We start from the raw sequence: 22,186 nt of genomic DNA, 5'->3' as shown, positions 1-22,186 counted from the left end.
GTCATTCTGTGCAAATGGTATTCACCCAGCTATACACTGGGCAAAGCCTTTATACATCACTGAGGGGTATGTTGTCTGCACACCAGTGTATGTTGTGGTGCCATCCACCAGTTGGTCCAGGCAGCTACCAATGAATTGAAAAGAAGGGGCTTATCGGTATGGAGTGCAGTGGAGATATTATTATTATTGCCTTTATACATCCCTCCCTTAATGTGGAAAACGTTGACAACCCCTGCACTATAGGCTTGGTTCACTAAGATGAATGCTTATTATAACACCACTACTTATTTTCTTTCATTAAAAAAATTCTTGTTATTTCTTATTTAGAAACATACATCTATCAAAATCCTATTTTCTTATCTATTGTTATTTCATATTGTGTTATTCTATCACCACCTCAGACAGCTTCTTTTCCTTCTCTCCTCCATAGACAGCAATCAACACTTCCAGTTATCACCACCATAGAGCTGGTGTTATTTAAGGGGTGATAACCTGCAAGGTAATCTTTGTGAATTGACTTATACATTCAGTTTTCTATAAGGGCCATTAAAATAACGCTAACAGTGATAGAACAGCACTAGTAGTGGTGCAATACCACTGCTTACAGAACTGACTAATTAAAGCGTGGTATGTATTTCTGTGAATTGAGACATAAGGCATGGTGCCAAGGAAATAACACCTGAAACAGTAAAAAACAGGTTCATGAACTAAGCATACGATGCAACTATGATTGTTATGATCAGAAAACTCGCCCTGTGATAAATAACATATAGCAATCATAGTAGTGTATACATGTAGATAGGAAGAGGCTGCAAAGACCCTGCAGGAGAATGGAAGCACTGAAATGCAACAAAGGATGAAAAATTGTGAAAACAACTATTTTATTTAAAAAATATATATATTTTTTAAATGATACACAGCTTTAGCAAATGAAATGTCAATCAGTTAGATGTTACATCTACTTTTAACACCAGCTTAATAACTCTGGAAACGAAAATTCCTAGTTGTCATAATGTAAAAAAAATGCCTGGTTACATTTAACAAGCCCACAATTTCCTAAACACAAAAGAAAGGCAAGGATCAAATCAGGTCTAAAGCTTGAATGTCAATAGATGGGAAAGAACTGAAGAGATTCCTTTCATGATGTGTGTTTCTATCTTTTTAGAGCCCTGAATAAATATTGGAGACACATGTGCTGTGTACTGTATTCTAGAAGTGACAGCAATTGTGGAACTTACTGCAAGTTCAAACCAGGACTTTCCCACACAAGCCTGGTGGCCAATAACACAAGTGAGCTGTGAATGGCTTTGAACATGAATGAAGATCTATCTCCACCCCACCAAAAGCCTCAACTCCTTTTTTTTTTTTTGCAGCTGCCTAGACTGCACTGACATCCTATATTCTTGTCATACACAACCAAAAACGTCTGTTGCTCCAGGCTGTAAAAAGAGAATGCTCACCTAAGTTCCACTTGGATTGCATTTTTGTTTATTGTTAATGTACCTGATCATGAGTAACAAAAAGACTGCTGTGTTTGGCTGGGTGCACTCTATGTGATAATACCAAGTCTCAAATACCAGGAAGTTTTCTATTCTGTACTCCATTGCTGCAGTAATATACCTCTATTCTCTCTCTATAAGAAAAATTTACTACAGAACATGAACATGTGAGCTCCAAGAACTAGGACATACTCAAGGCCTCTATGCATCAACATGCTCTAACTTGGGTCAAGTATGTTGTATTTTCATGATTGTACCCTATAGCAGTGTTTCTCTAACTTTTTTTCAGTCGTGGCACCTTTTAAAAGTATATACAAATCTTGAGACACCCAGTCTAAAATGTAAAAACCATAAATATGTGGCCTCTTTCAAAAATCAATACCACCCCTTATCCAAGACAGGAGTCTGGTAAAGATTTTAAGTTGGGATACCAGGCAAAAAAAAAAGACCATGTGGGGTTCCCCCCTTAACATCAGATGCCTCTTCACATCAGAGTAGCCCCCTTTTACATGTAAGGTCTATGAGGGTAGACGCCTCTATGAGAAGGCAGGGCTGTGTCTGGCCTAGAAGGACAGTAACTGGTGGGGGGCTCTGATCACAACAGTGACCTGGGTGCTGTGGACATTGGCCACAACATGCGGAGCTCCCTGTGGCCTGTGTTTATCTGCCCTGTTTTCCTGTGTATGTGCCAGGGCTTTAAAGGGCAAAGGTGGCTTAGGATTGTGTTCTCTTTCCCTGCCTGGTCATTGTGCACACTGGCCACAACAGGCAGAGCTCCCTGGGGCATGTGTTCATATTCCCTGTCTGGTCACTGTACACACTGTCCACAACAGGCGGAGCTCCCTGGGGAAAATGGATAGAGAAGGCGCAGTGCAGGAGCATGTGATCAGCTAAGTAACCAAAATGTAGAAATGTCACCAGCACACCAGAATCCTGTTAAGATAGCAGAATGTTCATTTATTTGAAGTTCCTTGTCATATAAACAAGTGCTTTCGGGGCAGTGCAGGGTCCCTTCATCAGGCTTAGCACCCTGCGTGGCCCCGAAAGCGCTTGTTTATATGACAAGGAACTTTAAATAAATGAACATTCTGCTATCTTAAAAGGATTCTGGTGTGCTGGTGACATTTCTACATTTTGCTGATATTTGCGGCGCTATCCGCAGTCACTGCGAGCACCCATTCCATTACAAGGGACTTTCGGTAAGGAGTGCAGCACGGCAAAGAAAAGTATCTATTAGCTAAATAACCACTCACCAACAATGTTAAATAATACTGCCACCGATGAACTATGTGTGTGTGGGATAAATAATACTGACCACCAGTGAGGGGGAGGAGTTACATAATACAGCCACTGACTACCAATGCTATGGGGCTAAATAATACTACCACTGACCACCAATGCAGGGAAGTTAAATAGCACTGCTATTTACCACCATTGTTGGAGGCGAGGAGGGGGGGAGGAGGGGTTAGTAGCACTGCCACTAATGTTGGGAGATATTATTGCCACCACAGACACCAATGCTGGGGGTTTCTATTACTTGCACTAACATCAATGCTGCGGGTGGTTATTAGTGGGGCTCTGACACAGATGTTGGGAGTTATACTGTGGCCATCTTGGGAGTTACCATTGCTACCATGGGCACCAATGCTGGGAGCAGGCCCGGCGTTAGTGTAAGGCAAGTCAAGCGGCCGCTTGAGGGCGCCACTGGGAGGGGGTGGAAAAATCCTGGCACAGCTGCAAACATTGTTAGATGTAACGGTCCGTACGGGGCTCAGGACTTCTACTTGTAATGATCTCAGCTCCGTCCCGCCCCCTGTGCTGACTTCGGTGCCGCTCATCCCACACTGTGTCTCTAGCTGTCCCCCCTGCCATGTGCCTTGTATGGAACCTCATACTACCTCCTCGGGGCCACTCTCTGCACTGTGGGAGGAGCCGTTCTCTCCTCTCTCCTCACGGCTTCCTGGTCCCGAGCTGCAGGTACCATTGTGTTGTTGTTTGTCTCTATGCTTTGTGAATGTCACTATGTTTGTATGCTTTGTGTTTGTCACTATGTTTGTATGTGTGTGTATGTCACTATGTTTGTATGTGTGTGTATGTCACTATGTTTGTGTGTGTGTGTGTATGTCACTATCTTTGTATGTGTGTGTATGTCACTATCTTTGTATGTGTGTGAATGTCACTGTGGATGTGTGTGTATGTCACTATCTTTGTATGTGTGTCACTGTGGATGTGTGTGTATGTCACTATGTTTGTATGTGTGTGTCACTGTGGATGTGTGTGTCTGTCTTTCTCTTTGAGCTTGTAAGCCTCTTAAAGTCATAGTGCCCAATTCATAATTCATACGCAGTGTGTGAAGTGCTTTATATATAAAGTAAATAACAGAGATAACATTACTATCAGTGGCGGTACTACCAGTGTCACAGCGGTTGCATGTGCAACCGGGCCCTGGCGTTCCGTCACTTAGGGGGGGCCCAGGAAGGAAGAAGGGGCCCCGACCCTGGCACTGGCGTAGCGAAGGGGGGAGCGACGGTGCAGCTGTCCCAGCCGCTGGGCAGTGACAAGCGGTTGGGCCAGGCAGCTAATTAGACAGCAATCCAGGCAAATATTGGGGCAACACAGGGGCCTCAGCCGCGAGGACCCAGCAGCACCCGCCTGATACAGAGACCCGCCTGGATGTTCCCGGCCGCTGTCCCTAGTGTGTTTTACAGCCTCCTGCAAGAGCTTCCTCCAGCTGTGAGAAGAAGCCAAGAGGACCGTGACCACTGTGGTAAGTGCTTGTCATTATAGAATATGGAATAGAACATGGCTGAAATTGACTATATTCTATTCCCTGTTCTATAGTGTCATTGTATTACTAGAAAACTACAAGTCGGCAGTTCAGCTGGGACTTGTAGTTCCATGTATGATAGAAGACTGTTTTAATGACTGTCCTCATGAAAGTACTAGTAATACAATGTCATTATAAAAACATAGACTAGAATATATAGTTGAATTTAAAAGTTACTTTACTATAGTGGCATTGTATTACTAGTATTTTCATGAGGAAAGTACCGTATTTTTCGCTCCATAAGACACACTTTTTTCCCCCCAAAGGCGGGCAAAAATGTCTCCAAAAACATCTTATGGAGCGAATATTCCCCCCAGGTCTTCACAATCTCCTGCGTAGGGGGCACGGAAGGGGGGGGGGGGGGTTTGTGTGTGTAAAAATGCTCCTTGCACCGGCACCAATAGTGAAAGTTACTATTATTACCTCTGACACCAAAGCTGGAAGTTTCTGTTATTGCCACTAACACCAATGCTGGAAGTTACTATTACTGCCACTGATACAAATGCTGGGGCTATTATTGAGGTCACCGACACCAATGCTGGGAGATACTATTAGTGACACAAGTGAACGGAAATTTCCATTGCAGACATGGACACCAATGATGGGTGTTATATTGCAGTCACTGCCAGCAATGCTTAGAATTACTATTATTGACCCTGACACCAATGCTGGGGGTTATTATTGCAGATGCTGACACCAGGGAAGGGGCTTATTTTACAATCAATCATTCTCCTCAGTGGGCATATTATAGATTTTAAATTCATATTTTGCATTCCCATACTTTTTTTTTTACTGTTGAGGCAAGGAAGGTTTTAATAGAATATATCGCTCCTTGGTTTCATTAGTTGTGAACCCCTGATCTAAGGTATGATAAACTTCGGAGGGGCAAGCACTAAACATTTAAATATGAGGTCTGCAGAGTTTTTAGAGTTTTAGCCTTTAGTAGTTTATATTTTGTTATATTTTAGCTGCCATAAATAAGATTTAAGTTTAAGATTTAAACAACAATTGACCTTGTTTTCTACAAGCATGTGGTCAAGGTCTTTGAATAGGAGGATGGACAAAGCTGATTGCATGGAGTGCCCTCATACTGTGTACATGCATTGAGGAGTTTTTTACCAGCTCAAATCAGAGTAGCAATCTATGGACATCAGCTGTGATGAAAATCAATCTTAAAAGGAAACCTTTAGTTTTTTAGATATAAATAAGAAATTGTTTAATTTAAAAGTAGTTAGTTACATATGCATAAAGTACATATACTTAGTACTTTACATACTGCACAAAGCTTGAGCTCGTTCCTCTCTCTTATTGCAAGTCTACCAGTCAGATCTGAATGAACTCGAAACCATTCAACCCTTATTTTATCAGGGGGGCTGAGAAATTGGAGATAAATGCAGATAGCCACCAAAGAGATAATCTACAAACCTGTATATTTAACATAATAAACAAGCATGTAAACATTTCAGCAAATCAGCAAAAGTAGACAATAGAAAAATAACTCAATATGCACATGAAAATCCGCTATAATTTATCTTTAAATGTTTTGTGTATGTACTCTTTACTCATGTACATACAATGCATAGTGACAGCATACTTTTCTGCAAAGGTATCAGGGGTATCCTTTGCTCTCCCAGAACACCATGCGTTTACCCCCAAACCAGGGGTAACAGTAGTGAAAAGGAAATAGATGCTGCTGTAGGATACTTTCATCAACATTGTCTTTTAAGGGCCCTCCGGGTGAAGATCGAAGACTATTTTGCAGAGATGTCCAGCATGCATCCAATGAGGAGTGAATATAAGGAATTACATTTTAAATTAACGTTTCTGCGATATTTCTATTTCCATATGGTAAGTGAGTCAGCTTTTACCACACACGCTGAGAGCATAGAGAGACAGACAAGTTTGTGAACTTGCAATGTGCTTTTAATGTGCCCCCATTGTGCAGATGATACTACAAGGAAATCAGTGTGACCTTGACAGGAATGGATAACTATGAGCTGCAGGCAATACTACCAACTGGATTGGCTTCTCAATCCTAATGTCGCCGGAGGAGACGTGTAAAAGGTTAAAGCATAAACTGACATTGAAACATACAATCTGACAGCTCATAACAGTTCTTGGCCCACCTAGTTCTTCCTTTGCCTCCGTGTCAAAAAACAAGCTTCTAGGCATGTTTTTTTCTGTATATCTTTGGTGGATTAGCATTACTGCCTTCATAATATAACCTTTTTACTTATCAGTGATGTAGATCAAACATTTCCATAGCTGGAGACATAAGAAGATGGGTCTGCTCAGCTACATACAGTAAATCATCATGTTTTTTTCCAGTTTTTGATATTTCCTTTCCTTTCCGGATTTGTATGTGAAAGGAAGTAAAGGGAAACCTCCCCAATGAAGGGACCATTCCCTACTCTATCCAACATTTAAAAAATGGCTCCTTTATTTTAGAGGGCAAGGGGATGAAGACAACAGCGCAAGCAGCTTATAGATTTTGCGGTTTGAGGTACATTGTGTTGTGCTGTCCTTCCTACCTCAGTCAACTGGCTAGCCATACTATCAAACTAACAAGATCAGCCATCATTGTCACACAAGAAACACCATGGATGGGGTGGAGAGGCCCAAAGAGGTAGTTTTCCCACTATACTGTATGCCAGTACACCTAAACAGAAGGCTAGGATAGTAGAGCAAACCATCATCCTATTGTGCTAGCAGTACAGAATATTATCCCATTATTCCACCAAGGTAATGCACAAACTGCTCAGATGGAGCAACAATAAGGACCAAGCTTCTTTGCAATGGCAGGTAAGTTTCCAGCCTGGAGTCTGTTTTTATGCAAAGAATTATGTTTCTAAAAGTCAGCAATATGATGTGTCACTGTGCCACCCCTGACAGACCAGCCACCCTAAGCCATGGCTTTTGTTGGGTATGAAGAAATTCCTTCTTAAAGGAGAACTATGAGGTGAGTGATTTCCACTCACCTCATAGTTCTAAGCCGACCTGTGACAATGAGACTGTCACAGGGCGGCTCAGTAGATCGGGAGGTGAGAGAACACATACTGGGTTCCCTCACCTCTCGATCCTGTCACGGCTCTCTGCCGTGACAGGGGGATGGGCTGGATTCCCCTCTCCCCGCTCCGATCTGCCAGCGCTGACTGGCGGAACGGACGGGGGAGGGGGCGGGTACAGCTGGCTCTGCCTCTAGATAGGCAGAGCCAGCTGTCACTCACGCAGCTGGGCGGATCCCGTCATCTAAGTCGGGATCCGCTCCAGGTGCGGCGTCTCAGTATACCGCGAGCTGTAGCTCGCGGTATACTGAGCTTAGGGTAACGGGAGGACGCTAGTTTGTGTCCTCCCGTTACCCCAAGGAGAACTATGGGGAAAAACGCTGACCCCATAGTTCTCCTTTAAGCAAACAAACCTGTCTCACTAGTTCTCTCTTTGCCTCCATGCTAAAAACAGGCATCTAACATGGAGTAAATGGCGTTTTCTTCCCCCCCTTAGTTTCAGGTTGAAAATAATAATTCATGTTTATAATAAACTTATAGGATAATTAATTGGTTAGTTGATAATGGATATAAAATGATTGCTCACTTTAAATGAAAAATTTAATTACAAAGGGCTATATTAAAAGAATCATTTTTCCCACTGAACTTCGGCAAGATGGCATCAGGGTTCTGTCAGTCAATATGGCGGCTTTGTCGCACAAAATGACATTTCAGTTCCTAGTAGACTTTGCCCTTGGATGTGCAATATAATTCCTGTTTTTCACTGCTCTGTATTACACTTCCTCATACCTGTGCAGTAGAATTCAGTATTGGACAATGCATTCGGAATACCATGTACACAATGAAACAGTGTAACTCCGTCCTGTACTCCAGGAATGACTCTAGCAATTAGTGATTATTCGAAAATGGGAAAATATCAGAACTTTATCATGTTGGACAAAACATATTTATATATTAATGACTAATGGCATAACTATTTAAATGTATCATTGTCATGTGCTGCCTGTAGGTTCTCCAAACATACCACTGCAATGAGATTTAAGTTACTGCTAGACAAAACAGTAAAAGGAAATACTCTTTTACAGCTGAACTCCAGGCAAATATAAAAGACACACATTAATGCAGCTCTGTAGTCATTAATTTATTATAATGGTTTTATTTATAAATGGTTTTACACAAGATTCACACACACTTTTCCAGTCAGATTCTATTGGAAAAATGTGTGAATCTCAGGTGAAAGTTGTGTGAAACATTTATAAATAGACCACATATGTATTTTTTGTTAATGCAAGCGTTGTAAGTACCTGAATTTAACTTGAGATTGGCATCTTGCAGTCTCCTATACAGTCTGTTTGTTTTGTAAAACATAATAAAGCCTATATTTTTATAAGATTTAATGGTCTCGGTCTGTTTAAGCAACCACTTTCTGTGATCCTCACTTGGAACACTCCCCTATTTTTCTGCTTATCTAACCCTGGTTGCATGACCTTAGAGGACCAATTATAGACAGCATTTCAAGGGATTTGTATAGTATATCGGATCTCCAGGGAATATACAATTTTTTTCCTATACAGTCTGTACAGCAGAGCTCAGATAGGGGGCGGGAGATGAAGCAGAAGGAGCTAATCACATGGGTTGCAGTGCAAGAAACATTGAAAGGAGGCCATGCTGAATCTTGCCTAGAGTTGCTTAGGGGGTAACGTCTTGGGAGACCCATGCAAAATAATTACAGTGGCGCCATATTTTCTGGCCCCGAACCAAAGATAAAGAGTTAAATCTCTATGTGGTGTAACATAATTAGAACACAACAAACATACTTGCAGGACGGGAAAGCACAGGGATGTCCATAAGTTTTTTTCCACCTGAGGTGATGTCATTCCGGGGGGGTTAGGGTTGCGGTGGTTCTGGCTTCGGGGGGGGTGTTCGGGTTGTGGTGGTTCTGGCAGGGGATTGTATTGTCACTGGGAGAAGGCGGGTGCGTGGTTGTTGTGCTGTTTTGTTATTCGGAGAGGGGGTATCAGTGGCTCTGTCCGGCATCCTGCCCAGCTCACTGACATCACTGGTTGCCAGGAGCTGGGTAGGACGCAATCCAGAGTATCCCGCTCAGCTTCTGGCAACCAGTGATGTTAGTGAGCTGGGCAGAAAGCTGCACAGAGTGTCACAGGTTGCTAAGAGCTCTTAGCAAACTGGGACCCTATGCCCAACACCCATGCTGCATGGCTGCCCCCCCATTATAGGGCTGGCTCTGGGGATGACATTATTATTATGCTACTGTCCTTTCATTGTCCAATTACAGGCTGGTGGGGAAAAAGTGACCTATGAAGCAGAATATCAGCAGCCACTTTTTACACTAGTAATTATTCAGATAGGTGTACTCCAGTACCATGATTTAATGTTTGATGAGCTGTACACATGAAGAATCCCTGCATCATTGAGAGTATAGGAAATACATGAGGCATATAACTGAAATTATGTCTTTTACCTAAACTCTTGTTTTTATTTGTATTTACCTATGTGCAGTCTTATTTTTGCCAAATGAGTAAAAGTAGTTCTAAAACCCTTTTAGGGCAAGATATATTGTAAATACTAGAGGCACAGTTTGATCTTCTTCACATTGTAATTTCCCACTCTGATGTGGAGACCTATGTTACAAGAGCAGCAGGGAAGAGCGTACACAATATACCCTGTTGAAAAGGAACATCAATTCGCTCTGCAGGAAGCATAGAAGATGCAGAGAGGACTCTTCATTCCTCTGAATTCTTTACAAAAACAAGTCTATTACTAGATGATTAGATTGATGGGAGATGGAGCTCTGGCAGCTGTTATTGTGAGGAGGTTCATTTTTCCAAGGCCGACACAAATGCAACTTGTTCACTGCCAAAAAGGTCAAGTGTACACAGAAGCAATACACACCTGCAGCTGTTTACAGCAAAGAATGTTACCTGGCCTAATAAATATATGGGTACATCACTGGTTTAGGACAAATAATATAATCGTAACAACAAGGCTAAACTAGATAACAACTTTGCTCTTAAAGAAAAATTCCATCCCAAAAAATCGTAACCCAAGGATCATAGTTACAGGCCCTAGGTCAGCTTTTCACAACCAGGGTGCCTTGCAAGTTTGCAATGGTAGGACTGAGGACTTGTGATGTGAAGGGGAGACTCTGATGTTAAAGGGGGACACTCTGATGTGAAGGGAGAACTCTGATTTTAAGAGGGGACTCTGATGTTAAGAGGGCTTCTGATGTTAACAGGGCTGCTGATGTGAGGGGGGGGGGGCTTGTGATGTGAAAGGGCACTCTGATGTAAAAGAGGGGCATTCTGATTTGAAAAAGATGGACTCCGATGTTAAATGTTGGGATTCTGATGTGAAGGGGAGCTCCTAATTTGAAGGGAGGACTTCGTTGTGAAGAGGGGAACCCCACTTTTTTGTGTTTTTGCATGTGGTCCTTAAAATCCATTACATTTTAGACTAGGGTGCCTCAAGATTTTGAAAACTTTTAAAGGGTGTTGTGAAAAAGGTTGAGAAATGCTGCCCTAGGTATATACTCTCACTCACATATAACTATATGCATGTCCGATGGCCAAAGTTTAACACTCTTCTCCCCCTGAATCATAATAATGGTACTCGCCTACCTGATGGCTGGTTAAAGGTCAGAATAACTGCTGAGGTTCTGCTTTCATGTAAAGACATATTCTGGCATTAACTGCAATACCATTTGAGCATTAAAGTTACACTAAACCCAGGAGTTGAATCTTAAAAATGCATTCAAGTACCTGAACAATTAACAATACTGGACCTTATTCGTGCAGCATGCTGTAGATCCTCAAAATCAACTCGGAACTGGTGTTGACACTGTCCTTCCTTCTGAAGGTGGCTACTTTTGTTCTCCATGGTCCCTTTTGTGTTGTAAAGTAGCCACCACTCCAAGCTCGCTCCCGTGGTAGACTACAATTTCACGTTTAGTTTACTAATTTGTATTGAGATTGTAGTCCATCACAGCAGCGAGATTGGAGCCGTAACTACTTTACAACACACACAGGAACCATGGGGAACAAAAGTAGCCACCCTTCTGAGGAAAGGATGGTGAGTGATGCACAAATAAGCTAAATTTTTGTTAATAGTTAGGGTACTACAAATTAGTAAACTAAATGTAAGATTGTAATCCATCACAGGAGTGTGCTTGGCATGGTGGCTATTTTACAACACACACAGGGGGACCATGGTTAAAAAAAGTAGCCACCCTCCAGAAGGGAGAACAGTGTCAGCACCAATTCAGAGAGGATTTAAGGATCTACAGCTGAGGTATTTGAAAGCATTTTTAAGGTTTAACTCCTAACTTTATTGTCACTTTAAGGACGCTATTTTAAAAAACTGAGAGAATGGGAAAAGAGAGAAAATTATTGCCCATGGTGATCGGTCATGTTTTATCTTTTGTTTGTTGGGAATCTTTAAGAAAACTAAAAACCTTTTAGAACATTTTTCCCAAAAATGTCACATGCAGTTAAAGTGTATCTATGGTCAAATTTAAAAGCAAATATTTAGTTCCATATTGAATTTCTATTATATCTAACCTACTCCTATTACTCGGCAATATCTTGAAGTTTGAAGAATCTCACAGGATTTACTTCCCAGAATGTAGTGACACATATTCACTATGCCCTGTTAATATGCACTGAGGTGTCACCGATTTCACAGAATCTGCTGTCTGAACTTGCTGTTGAAGAGGAGGAGATTCAGGATACAAATCATCACTAGTTGCAAGCATCAAGGTACCATGACATACTGTATGTAGACCTTAAAAATCAAATGTAAACAATGGAATATGCAGCGCGGAAACTGGAAAGCATGCAGGGAATCCAGGAAGTTGTTGAAAGAATTTGGAGTGTCAAAAATAACTATTGTTTGTATTGATATTACAATGCTGATGTTATAGAATAAAAGTGTAATCGTTGACTTTAGATCTCCTTACAAGACAATGTGTAAAAGCGGCACTGAAATACGCTTATTAGAGATGGATTTATTATCAGACCTGAAGGAATTGCCCTTCATATTTGTGTAAAGGCACCCAATGCACATTTTTTCCAGGGGTAACTCTCTGGTAATTTGTGTATCTAACAGGGCAATATTAAGCTGCAAAATAGGTTTATTGATCGACATTTCTACAAGGCACACGAGGCTCTTGTTAAGACTTAAAAGTTTTGTGGCTTTACTGTACTTTTCGATCACAGGAGTACGTTTACTAATGTACTCCTGTGATCCAAAGTCAGCATATGTCAAGCTACTGCTTACTATGTACTGACAGCACAAAGATGCACAGCAGCCGGAAAGGATCCTGACAATATTGTTGGGATCCACCCCACTGCCTAATTGACAACTGGCTCTGCCTCTCTAGAGATGAATGACAGTCACAGATATTGGTATAGAGTTGGCATGTGACAGTTGCAGTGTCCCACATGCGCTCTAAGTGTTTGGAATATAATTTTTTAAATCTCCCAATAATTCCCCTTTAGGAAAGGCAAGCAGTGCTTTGTCGAAATGTTGACCAAAAAATTACCATAAAAGTATATCTGTATACCTTTAGCATAGTATAACACTTTTACAGTACATTTATTTATGTCTGTGCTTGTGTTGGTTTCCTCTCGGTACTCTGGTTTCCTCCCACACTCCAAAGGCATGATGGAAGGTTAATTGGCTCCTGTCTAAATTGGCCCTTGTATGCATGTGAGATAGGGACCTTAGATTATAAACTCCTTGAGGGTAGGGACTGATGTGAGTGTGCACTGTATGTAACTGCAATGTAAAGTGCTACGTAAATTGTCGCGCTATATAAATACCTGTGATAAATAAATTATTGAATAAATACATACATGTCTATATAACTGACTAAAAGGAGGAGCAACTGGCAAGGAAAGAGGGGCAGTCTCTTCAAATAAAGCATAATTGGGAGTTCTGCTATGAATATGTAGTCGCTGGATTTTTTTTTATACCTGCAGAGATAATCCACCACACTTGTAAGCAGTAGGGATCTCAGTTCTGGCCCACCATTGAGACTTTGTTGCTTTTTCACCACTGCCTCAATTTTCCAATTAGAAATCTTTCTAAAGTAGGAGAAATAATTGCACTTTATAAAGTTTTTGCATTACTCCAAAACATTTTTGTATATATGAAGTTTAATGTTTCATTTAAATTTTGTATGCAAAAAAGCGCTTTCACTGCTGGTGTATTTTGGTGGGGCGGGGTTATTTTTAACCCACAGAACAAGTTGTTGAAAAACAAAGCAACACAGTATATTTTTCATTTGGTCAAAAAGACTTTTGAAAAAGTCATCCAGAAAGGACTTTCAGTGAATCAGTTTGCTGGCTGCAAACCTCTGATATTCATGGACACTTAAAGTGTAAAATTCTTTGAGAAGACTCCGCGGTCGGAAGGGTTTGAAGCAAACAGATTATTCCTTTTTGTTACATAATCAGCTAATTTCACTATGTTGTTTATAACTGACTGAACACAACAATTCTCTAAATTCATATTTTATATGGGAGCACCTCCAACCTTTTATGTATACCATTGTACCGATAAGCATTGTGTTTTGCTGTGCAATGAAGCAGCAAATTAATAAATTAATTGTGCATTAATGTTATGTGAGTCAGTGTCAGACACAGGAAACCAAGCTCAGACAATGGCAATTTGTGGTTTTTCCTATTGTAAGAAGGACAGCATGTATACCACATGACTTTACTGATGATGGCCTTTCCCCAGAAAGAATGTTTTGATCCACTGTGCAGAATATGTAATTATTCCAAGAAAATATATAGATAGGTGAAAATTAGTAACCTGTTGGATATTGAAGAAATAAAAAGAAAGTTTGTTATTCTGGAAAAATATTGTGGATGTGATACCCAGAATAAGGAAAACCTATTGGTAACTTTATAGGTTTCTAAGAACACATTACAGATGTGTCACAATATGTAGCAACAGTATTTAAAAAAAAAAAAAACTTCTACCTTTTTATGAACAAAGAGCAGCCACTGAACTCCAGGCATGTGGTAGTGATGGGCTCGATGTTCGAGCAAAGCAGGAGTTCGACTTGAACATCGGCAGTTCGTGTGTTTGGCGAACACACAAACTGTCAGCGCGTTCGGGGGGCTGTCCGCCCGCCGAGCTCCCTGCGCAAGGCACTATCCCTAGTGAGCTGTGATTGGCTAAAGCCTTGCACCTGACTCGAGCCCATACAGGAACTTAGTCTTTAAATATTTTACTGTTTATTGAGAGATCGGGGCGTACATATGGTAAAGGACCACTTATGTCCACCTTGACACATTTTCTGGGCTGTTTTTTTTAAATTCTGTCTGTATCTTTATTCTATTAAAGTTTTTATAATGTATGATATGATTACTGAGCTCAGGCAAGAGAAAGGATGACTATAGAGGTTGACTCTTCTACTTTTAAAGAGAGAATGCAAGTTAATAATCAAAAATAGAAAAAAGACTGGGAGGTAAGGCTGTATTATTATAACAGTCAGACTATTGCAGAGGCCAGGTTCTCTTTAGCAGATACATACTTGCACACACATTAATATTCACTTTATTTTGCCACCAAAAGGGTACTGAGAACTAACAGTCACAGGTCAAGAATTAACATACTGGATTTATTAAGTAAATTCAAATTATGATCAAAATTGGGGCATTGCATGTAATTATTGGGGCACTTATGGACACTGTATCTTTATAAGTCACCTGGCAAAAAGCCTTTATATTAAATTAGTATGTTACACATTTGTATTTCTCTCTGGACTTTGTAATTTACTGGAAAATAGTTTCCCTGATATTGATGATGATGCTGATGATGGTGATAATAATAATAATACTAATAATAATAGCATTATCAATATCTGGGAAAGCTATTATTGTCATTTTTGTTATTGTTACTATCAGCAATAGTAGTAATACAACATCTTAGCTTGCATTTGTTAAGAAACCTGTGGATCAGAGAGTTATTGCTCATCTGACATTGTAATCTGAACCTGAGTTTGATCGCTTTGTCTAAATATGCTGCCAGGCCCAGCTGCAGCCTACTGTCAGAGACTGAGTATGGGTTAATCTTCAAAGGTTCCTACAGTGCGAGGCTGCTCGGATCTGAGGGAGCAATATAATTATACAGAGTAGTGCAGGGCTTGGCGGCAGGATCTCTGACTATTTATCTTCATGTCTTTGTATGAGGCCTTTATTTACCAACACAGGTCCTTTGGGGAACAAAGGACATGCTTCTTTTTGATGTGTATAAAGCACAGGATAAGACTGGGAAAAAGGCAGCATAGCAGACAGCTCTAAGCAGCCTCTCCTCCCCTTTATGCTCTTTGATAATGTCCGAGCCCCTTGATTGTTTGCTCAAACTGGTTATGCTGGCAGATGCTGACGACATGCCATGGACAATTTAGCCTTTGGCTATTGAGAAGAAAGAATAAAATATATTGATTGAAAGGAATGAAACATAAAAATTTGTATCATTGACATATTGAAAGTGTTTATTGTTTTAAAAAGGCCTCTCAGGGCCTATCTAAGACACTTGACCATATGACATTTGCATAGATCCAGGTTCAAAGATATGAGCACTAAATCTAAATTGGGTTACTGCAGTGTACTGAATGTATCCCACTATCAGGAGCTATTTATAAGGAATGCTAAGATTATATTATTATACAGGATTTATATAGCGCCAACAGTTTGCGCAGCGCTTTACAATATAGGGCAGACATTACAATCACAATACAATTCAAGACAAGATGGTAAGGAGGGCCCTGCCCCTGAGGGCTTACAATCTAAAAGGTGCACATAGATGCTAAACCATACCCATAGCCCTTATAGGCCCATTGTCTTTTTATATGGATCAGATGAAAAGGAGGCTGTCTGGGTCTCCACTGATCTCAATTCATCAGTGTGCAAAATCTGACTGGCTAGCTCCTTTTTAAAGGAGAACTATGGGGTGAGTGATTTTCACTCAACCTCATAGTTCGAGCCGACGTGCGACAATGAAACTGTCACACGTCGGCTCAATAGATCGGGAAGTGAGCAAACGCATACCGTTGCTCGCTCACTTCTCGATCATCTCCCTACAGAGAGCCGTGGCTGCCACTCACGGCTCTCTGCAGGGATTCCCCCCTCACCTGTCTGATTCTCCAGCGCTGACTGGCAGAACGGACGGGAGAGGGGGCGGGTACAGCTGGCTCTGCCTCTACATAGGCAGAGCCAGCTGTCACTCACGCAGCTGGGTGAATCTCGACAGTAATGTCGGGATCCATCCCGGCTGCGGCGGTCTCAGTATACAGCAAGCTGTAGCTCGCGATATACTGAGCTTTGGGTCGCGGGAGGACGCTAGTTTATGTCCTCCCGTGACCCTTAGGATAATTATGGGGAAAAACACTTACCCCATAGTTCTCCTTTAAGTCCTAATAACTGATTCACTGTAGATAGTAAGTAAAAATTAAACAAGGGTGTCCATAGATGGGCAGCTATGACAGGTGGGGAGATGTCTGCCTTTTCTCGAACATGACCCATGGACACTTGAACCAACTGCAATCTGCAACTGGCCCTGACAACGGGACACACGTGGTTCTTTGACACATAGCTAATGATTTGGCTGCTTGTAGGTGATACCAAGCATTTTTCATATAATTTTTGCCCTCTTGTACACTAGAAAAGGCCCAATTATCACAATAAATACTTAAATCATAGTGATGCAAGTGATAGAGTTTTTACTGGTGAGCTGTTGATGTTTACTACAGTCAACAGCTCATCACACACTTACCTGGTTTAATTTATTTTTGTTTAGAGAGATAGAGAGAGAAATAAAGTATTAAAATAATATCGGGTAGCCACAGAGGGGCAGATGTCTTCCTGTTAACAAGTATCCTGAGCACCAGAACCTGCTGTCTTACTGGCCAGGTTGTGATGAGCCAAAGAGAGGATATGGCCTGCTCTTAAGGAATGTATCAAAAAAGTTAGAAAATTCCTCTATAGGATAATAAACAGCTCTGACCACTAACCATGCTCATTATCTACTCTTAGAAGTTGATAAACAACCCAATCACAGCAAGTGATGCTGAAAATCAGGAACACATTTGTAAATATCAGGTTACCCTTGGCCAGAGACATGATTTGGGTCTCTGATTCTTTTATTTTAGCCTAACTAGAAATCCCTTTGATTTTACATGATGTGATTTTTCCAGCAGAGGTAATTTAAACATTTTCTGAACTGCTGAATAAGGAGACCAGAAAACACTTCCTTAAAGGAAACCTACGCCAACAAAAAAACTCTTAGACACACAGAAATTCACTAGTTAAAAGAGAACTCCAGTAAGCTGCAAGCTCTTGATGTAAATGCAATGTGTAAAGTATTCACTGTAGGCACAGTCATGATGACTCATTTTCAGCAGTGTCCATGTTATGACTATAAAATGGGCTCAGATTTAAATGAAAGGAACCTAAACTACAGATTACTCAGCAACTACAACATGAACATGTAAAAGGGATTTTTCTATTATCTTAGAAACACTACAAAACCCTGATCTTGTTTTACACATAGAAGATTTCTTTTAACCAGTTGACATCCGCGGTGGACCCGCTGATCGCCTATATGTGAAACACCCGGTAACGGGTGTGTTTAATCGTCGGGTCTTTTCTGCCCGTGCGTGCCCGCTAGGGGGCGCGCGCGAGCAGAAAAAAATTGCCGCAGATGTAGCAGTGCCGTCCGTCCGTTTTTTTACTACGGGCGGACGGCAAGAGGTTAATGTCTCCACATCATATCTTAAAGGACAATTTTGCTCATCCATTAGTGTAACCCAAATAGGAGAATCATTTCCTTTAGCTCCATTCTGGAGATCTTCATTGTATGGCCTGGCATCACACAGGCTTTACAAGGAAAGGGTTCTGGCGGTGCTCTGTGCCTACTGTGCATGTGTACTTCATTTGGTCCTATGCCTGGGTCCATACTCATGGTGGCCTCAGCCATCCAAAGGAGTACAGCCCCAGCCATAGAAATGCACCTTTTGTGGGCTTGTTGAGTAGCTGCAGGATGCAGATAGGACATTTTTCATGCAAAGGATGTGCGGGGGGAGGTGGGAAACAGTAAATGACAACTTTACTAAAAAAGTTGGTTGCCTTTTAAAGTGGACCTTTAGCCCCCTTGACTAAAAATCACATCAGCATACATCTCTGCATGCTGATATGAAATCGCCTTACATTCATTAGCTAAACTAACATATTTGTATTTTTACTTACAATTTCTTTTTTTCCTCTTCCTGGTCCACTTTGGAACACATGATGTAATTGGGTTCGAGTGTTGCATCCTGGGAAGGTTACATCAGCAGAGCATTGTTGGGAAATCTCATCTGTAATCTCATGAGATCTCAGGGAGATGTTGTTCATGCTCACATGTCCTATAGAAAACCAGTACACCACAAGTTGAAAAAGCAAATGTTCTTTTACTGCCAATAGCTGTATCTCAGTAGCCAATGAGATACAGCTATTGACAATAAAAAAAATGTGCTTTTTCAACTTGTGGTGTACTGGTGACGTTTTTCTATTGTTCATGTGTGGCAGAGCCATCCGCAGTCATTTCGAGCACCGATCCTCATTGAGTGGGAATCCCGGTAAGGAGTGCGGCATGGTTCCTGTTTTTGTCTGGTCACGTTTCCTAGTCACATGTGCCAGAGTTCCAGGAAGTAAAGGGAGGTCTAGTAACCTGCCCTTAGTTATAGCCTCTCAGAAAACTGGGGAAGACTGGGGACGAAAAGAAAAATGAGGAATGAAAAAATAAAAAGCCGGCAATTATCTAGAAGTATGTGTTTGTAGATTGTAATTACTAAACATTTCTAAAGGTGCCTCTGTTGTTCTTTTAGAGATATAGGTAAAGTTCCTCTTTAAGGCATATGTAAAAAAATCTGTCCTATTTTTTTCATATTGTAGAACAGGGGTCAGCAACCTTTTCCACAGCACGTGTCATTTTCACAAGCATTAGGCAACCGGAATAGACCCAGTTTCTGCACCTTCAGCCCTCAGATCCGCTCCAGTTTCTGCACCTGCAGACCTCAGATCAGCCCCAATTTCTGCACCTGCAGATCTCAGATCAGCCCCAATTTCTGCACCTGCAGACCTCAGATCAGCCCCAATTTCTGCACCTGCAGTCCTCAGTTCAGCTCCAACTTCTGCACCTTCAAACCTCAGATCAGCTCAATTTTTTTTGCACTTTCAGGCGTCAGAATATCCCCAATGCATACATTCACTTCAAACCTTAGATCAGCCCCAATCTATACACTTAACATCAGATCAGATCAGACCGCAGATGAGTTTGCATATGCCACTAAGACACCAATTCCTACAGCTAAAATAGCCATTTTATATGGCCAATATGTGTTTATATTTAGCATACCTTTTTCCTTTCTTGGGAGTTCACAGAAACCTTATACATAGCAATTTCCATAGCCATTCAAAACATTTTGAATATTATTATTACTATAATCATGGTACTGCTGTAGATATACTGGCAGCAGATGGTCTTTTACCTTTTACCTTATCTCTTCCTTTTCCACACTTTCACTTTATCAGCCACTTTGCACTTCTGCTCACATACATACATCAGGATACCAGGGGCACTCTGGCTTGTGTGCAGGGGGCTTCCTGAAGCACAGCATGCTGACATCCTCAGCTGTCGGGTCCTTTCATGACATCAGGAGGGAGGTGGACAGGTTTTGTAATTGACAGCCATTGATGTTGTGTGTCAGCAAAGAAGGCATTGTGTGCCAACCCTTGCTCTAGATGTATTGTACTAGGCATAGGCACATCATGGAACCAGGTAAAGGGGTTAGAATATTAAAATTATAGAGAATGGTCAGCTTATTTTGAAAAAAAATGTTGGTTCTGTTGTCACCAGCATAGGAAATGAGGGACATCTCCCCAATAGGTATACAGACAACATTAGAAACCAACTGAACCTTCCCCTCAAAAATGGTGGCGTTTTGCTTTCTGTGCACCTACTGGAGAGATTTTATTTTACTTCATGTCTCAGTGACCACAATTTCTGGGATATTGAGTGAGGGAAATCTTCTCCAATAGGGAAAATAGAAATTAAAACCCCTCTAGCCCTTGTAATTCTTTCTTTATCCTAAGTAAAAAAAAGTTTTGGATGGTGTCCCAATGTAACCTAACCCCTAAAACTTAATTAATGCCTTCATATCCATACTTCAAATGCTTGTCTGTGTGGTTAAAACGGAGCCAAAATGTCTCTGGCCAAAAACAAGCACCAAAACGAATAGATTTGTCTATTTTTCATTGATGCTGCAATGCTTATAGAAGGAGGGGAATAGGGAGTTTTTAAAGGTTGAATAGAGTGTTCTTAAGAAAGTTTTTGAAGAGTGAAGGTCACACTGACCACGTGGCCTTAAAGTTGTGCAGTAATACTGATTTTAATGGAAGGGGAGGTTGGATTTGAGCCAAACTACCACTGCTTTTAAAAGGGACTGGAGAAGGATGTAGGAAATTAGAGACTTGAGACGCCACTTTAGAGGTAGGGAAGGTGTGGGTCTGTAATCATGGACAGGATAATGGGACATTTCACAAGATATATGCCGACAAGACAAATACAGGTTCTTCAATTGCTTCTTGCCTAGAGTCTCTCCTATTAGACAAGTAGTAATGACACAAAGGTACATTTGGTTATTTTCTTTAGGACAGTCAGTTTTACAGTAAAACACAAAGTCATGAATAACTTAAAGCTGAAGTCCAAGCAAATATAAGAAAATGCCATTTAACCCATTCATTTTTATATAGCATAAGTACCTACATTTGTTTTGCAATCTGGAATCTCCTGTACAGTAGCTCTCTAGGAGTCTAGGGGAGGGAACCAGCACCTGATCACCTTCAAGGCAACCTGGGCAGGAACTTAGGGCCTGGCAGATGTCCAAGGGGCTCGCCCATGGTCTATGTGGTCGCACTGCTATTAAGGCCTCTGGTGTAGGACCTGCAGGGCATAGGGTAAGGTTTGTATATGTCAGTAACATTACAAGTGTACATGGATGCCATCCTGAAAGGTCTTAATATACAGCAACAGTATCATGTTTTAAAAAGGCTTCACATTTTATCATTTAAAAAACATCCTTAAACTCCAATATGTGAATTTGCCTAGGCTGAGATGATGTCGTCAGTCAGCTGCAGGCAAGAGGAAGCATTTATTCAATCTCCTCTTCCCCAGTGATTAAACTGTAATATTGTAACTTTGCAGATTGCAGAGAATCACAAGTCACAAGGTGGGAGATTGCAGCAGGGTCAGACATTTGTGAACACACCCAATAAGTGCAAGATACCAGGATTTACATGATTGTGTCAGCCAGCATCTCCTTCCAAGAAGGAGATGGTGACTTAGGATGGTGGATAAACAAGATGGTCCATCTTCCTGGAGAGAAAAGCAGATAAAGACATTCTCATGGTGAGTACTATGATTTCTGTGAGAGGTAATGAATACCTGGAAGTGTTATGCAGGTGCGGACTAGGCCGGGGGGCAGGGTGGCAATTGCCCCCCGGGCCTCTCCGATGCCGTAGCGTACGGCCCCCGTGACCCCCACTGTCGCCGGCATCCGATGCGGCATCTGTGATCGTCGGCCGCTGGGTCCTCGGCTTCTCGGGCTGCCCTCTACACTGCCTGATTAGAGGGCCGCTTCTGCTTGATCTAGCTGGATGAGGCAGGAGAGGCCCTCTAATCAGGCAGTGTAGAGGGCAGCCCGAGAAGCCGAGGACCCAGCGGCCGCCGATCACAGATGCCGCATCGGATGCCGGCGACAGTGGGGGTCACGGGGGCCGTAC

The 22,186-nt window shown here is 41.6% G+C and overlaps 1 protein-coding gene across 1 annotated transcript in view; it reads left to right on the top strand.

Annotated features, from left to right (window-relative positions):
• Positions 1-4,172: 4,172 nt before the first annotated feature.
• Positions 4,173-22,186, top strand: part of TSPEAR (thrombospondin type laminin G domain and EAR repeats) — a 136,653-nt gene continuing 118,639 nt past the window's right edge. The window contains exon 1 of the mRNA XM_018553900.1: positions 4,173-4,266. Within this exon, the coding sequence (XP_018409402.1) occupies positions 4,173-4,266 (94 nt within the window). The remainder of the gene's footprint in view (positions 4,267-22,186) is intronic.

This window comes from Nanorana parkeri, unplaced genomic scaffold (genome assembly GCF_000935625.1).
Source record: "Nanorana parkeri isolate BGI_ZX_2015 unplaced genomic scaffold, ASM93562v1 scaffold134, whole genome shotgun sequence".
In the NCBI taxonomy this organism is placed as follows: domain Eukaryota; kingdom Metazoa; phylum Chordata; class Amphibia; order Anura; family Dicroglossidae; genus Nanorana; species Nanorana parkeri.
Note: the sequence above shows the minus strand (reverse complement) of the source record. Positions and strands in the feature narration are given on the sequence as shown.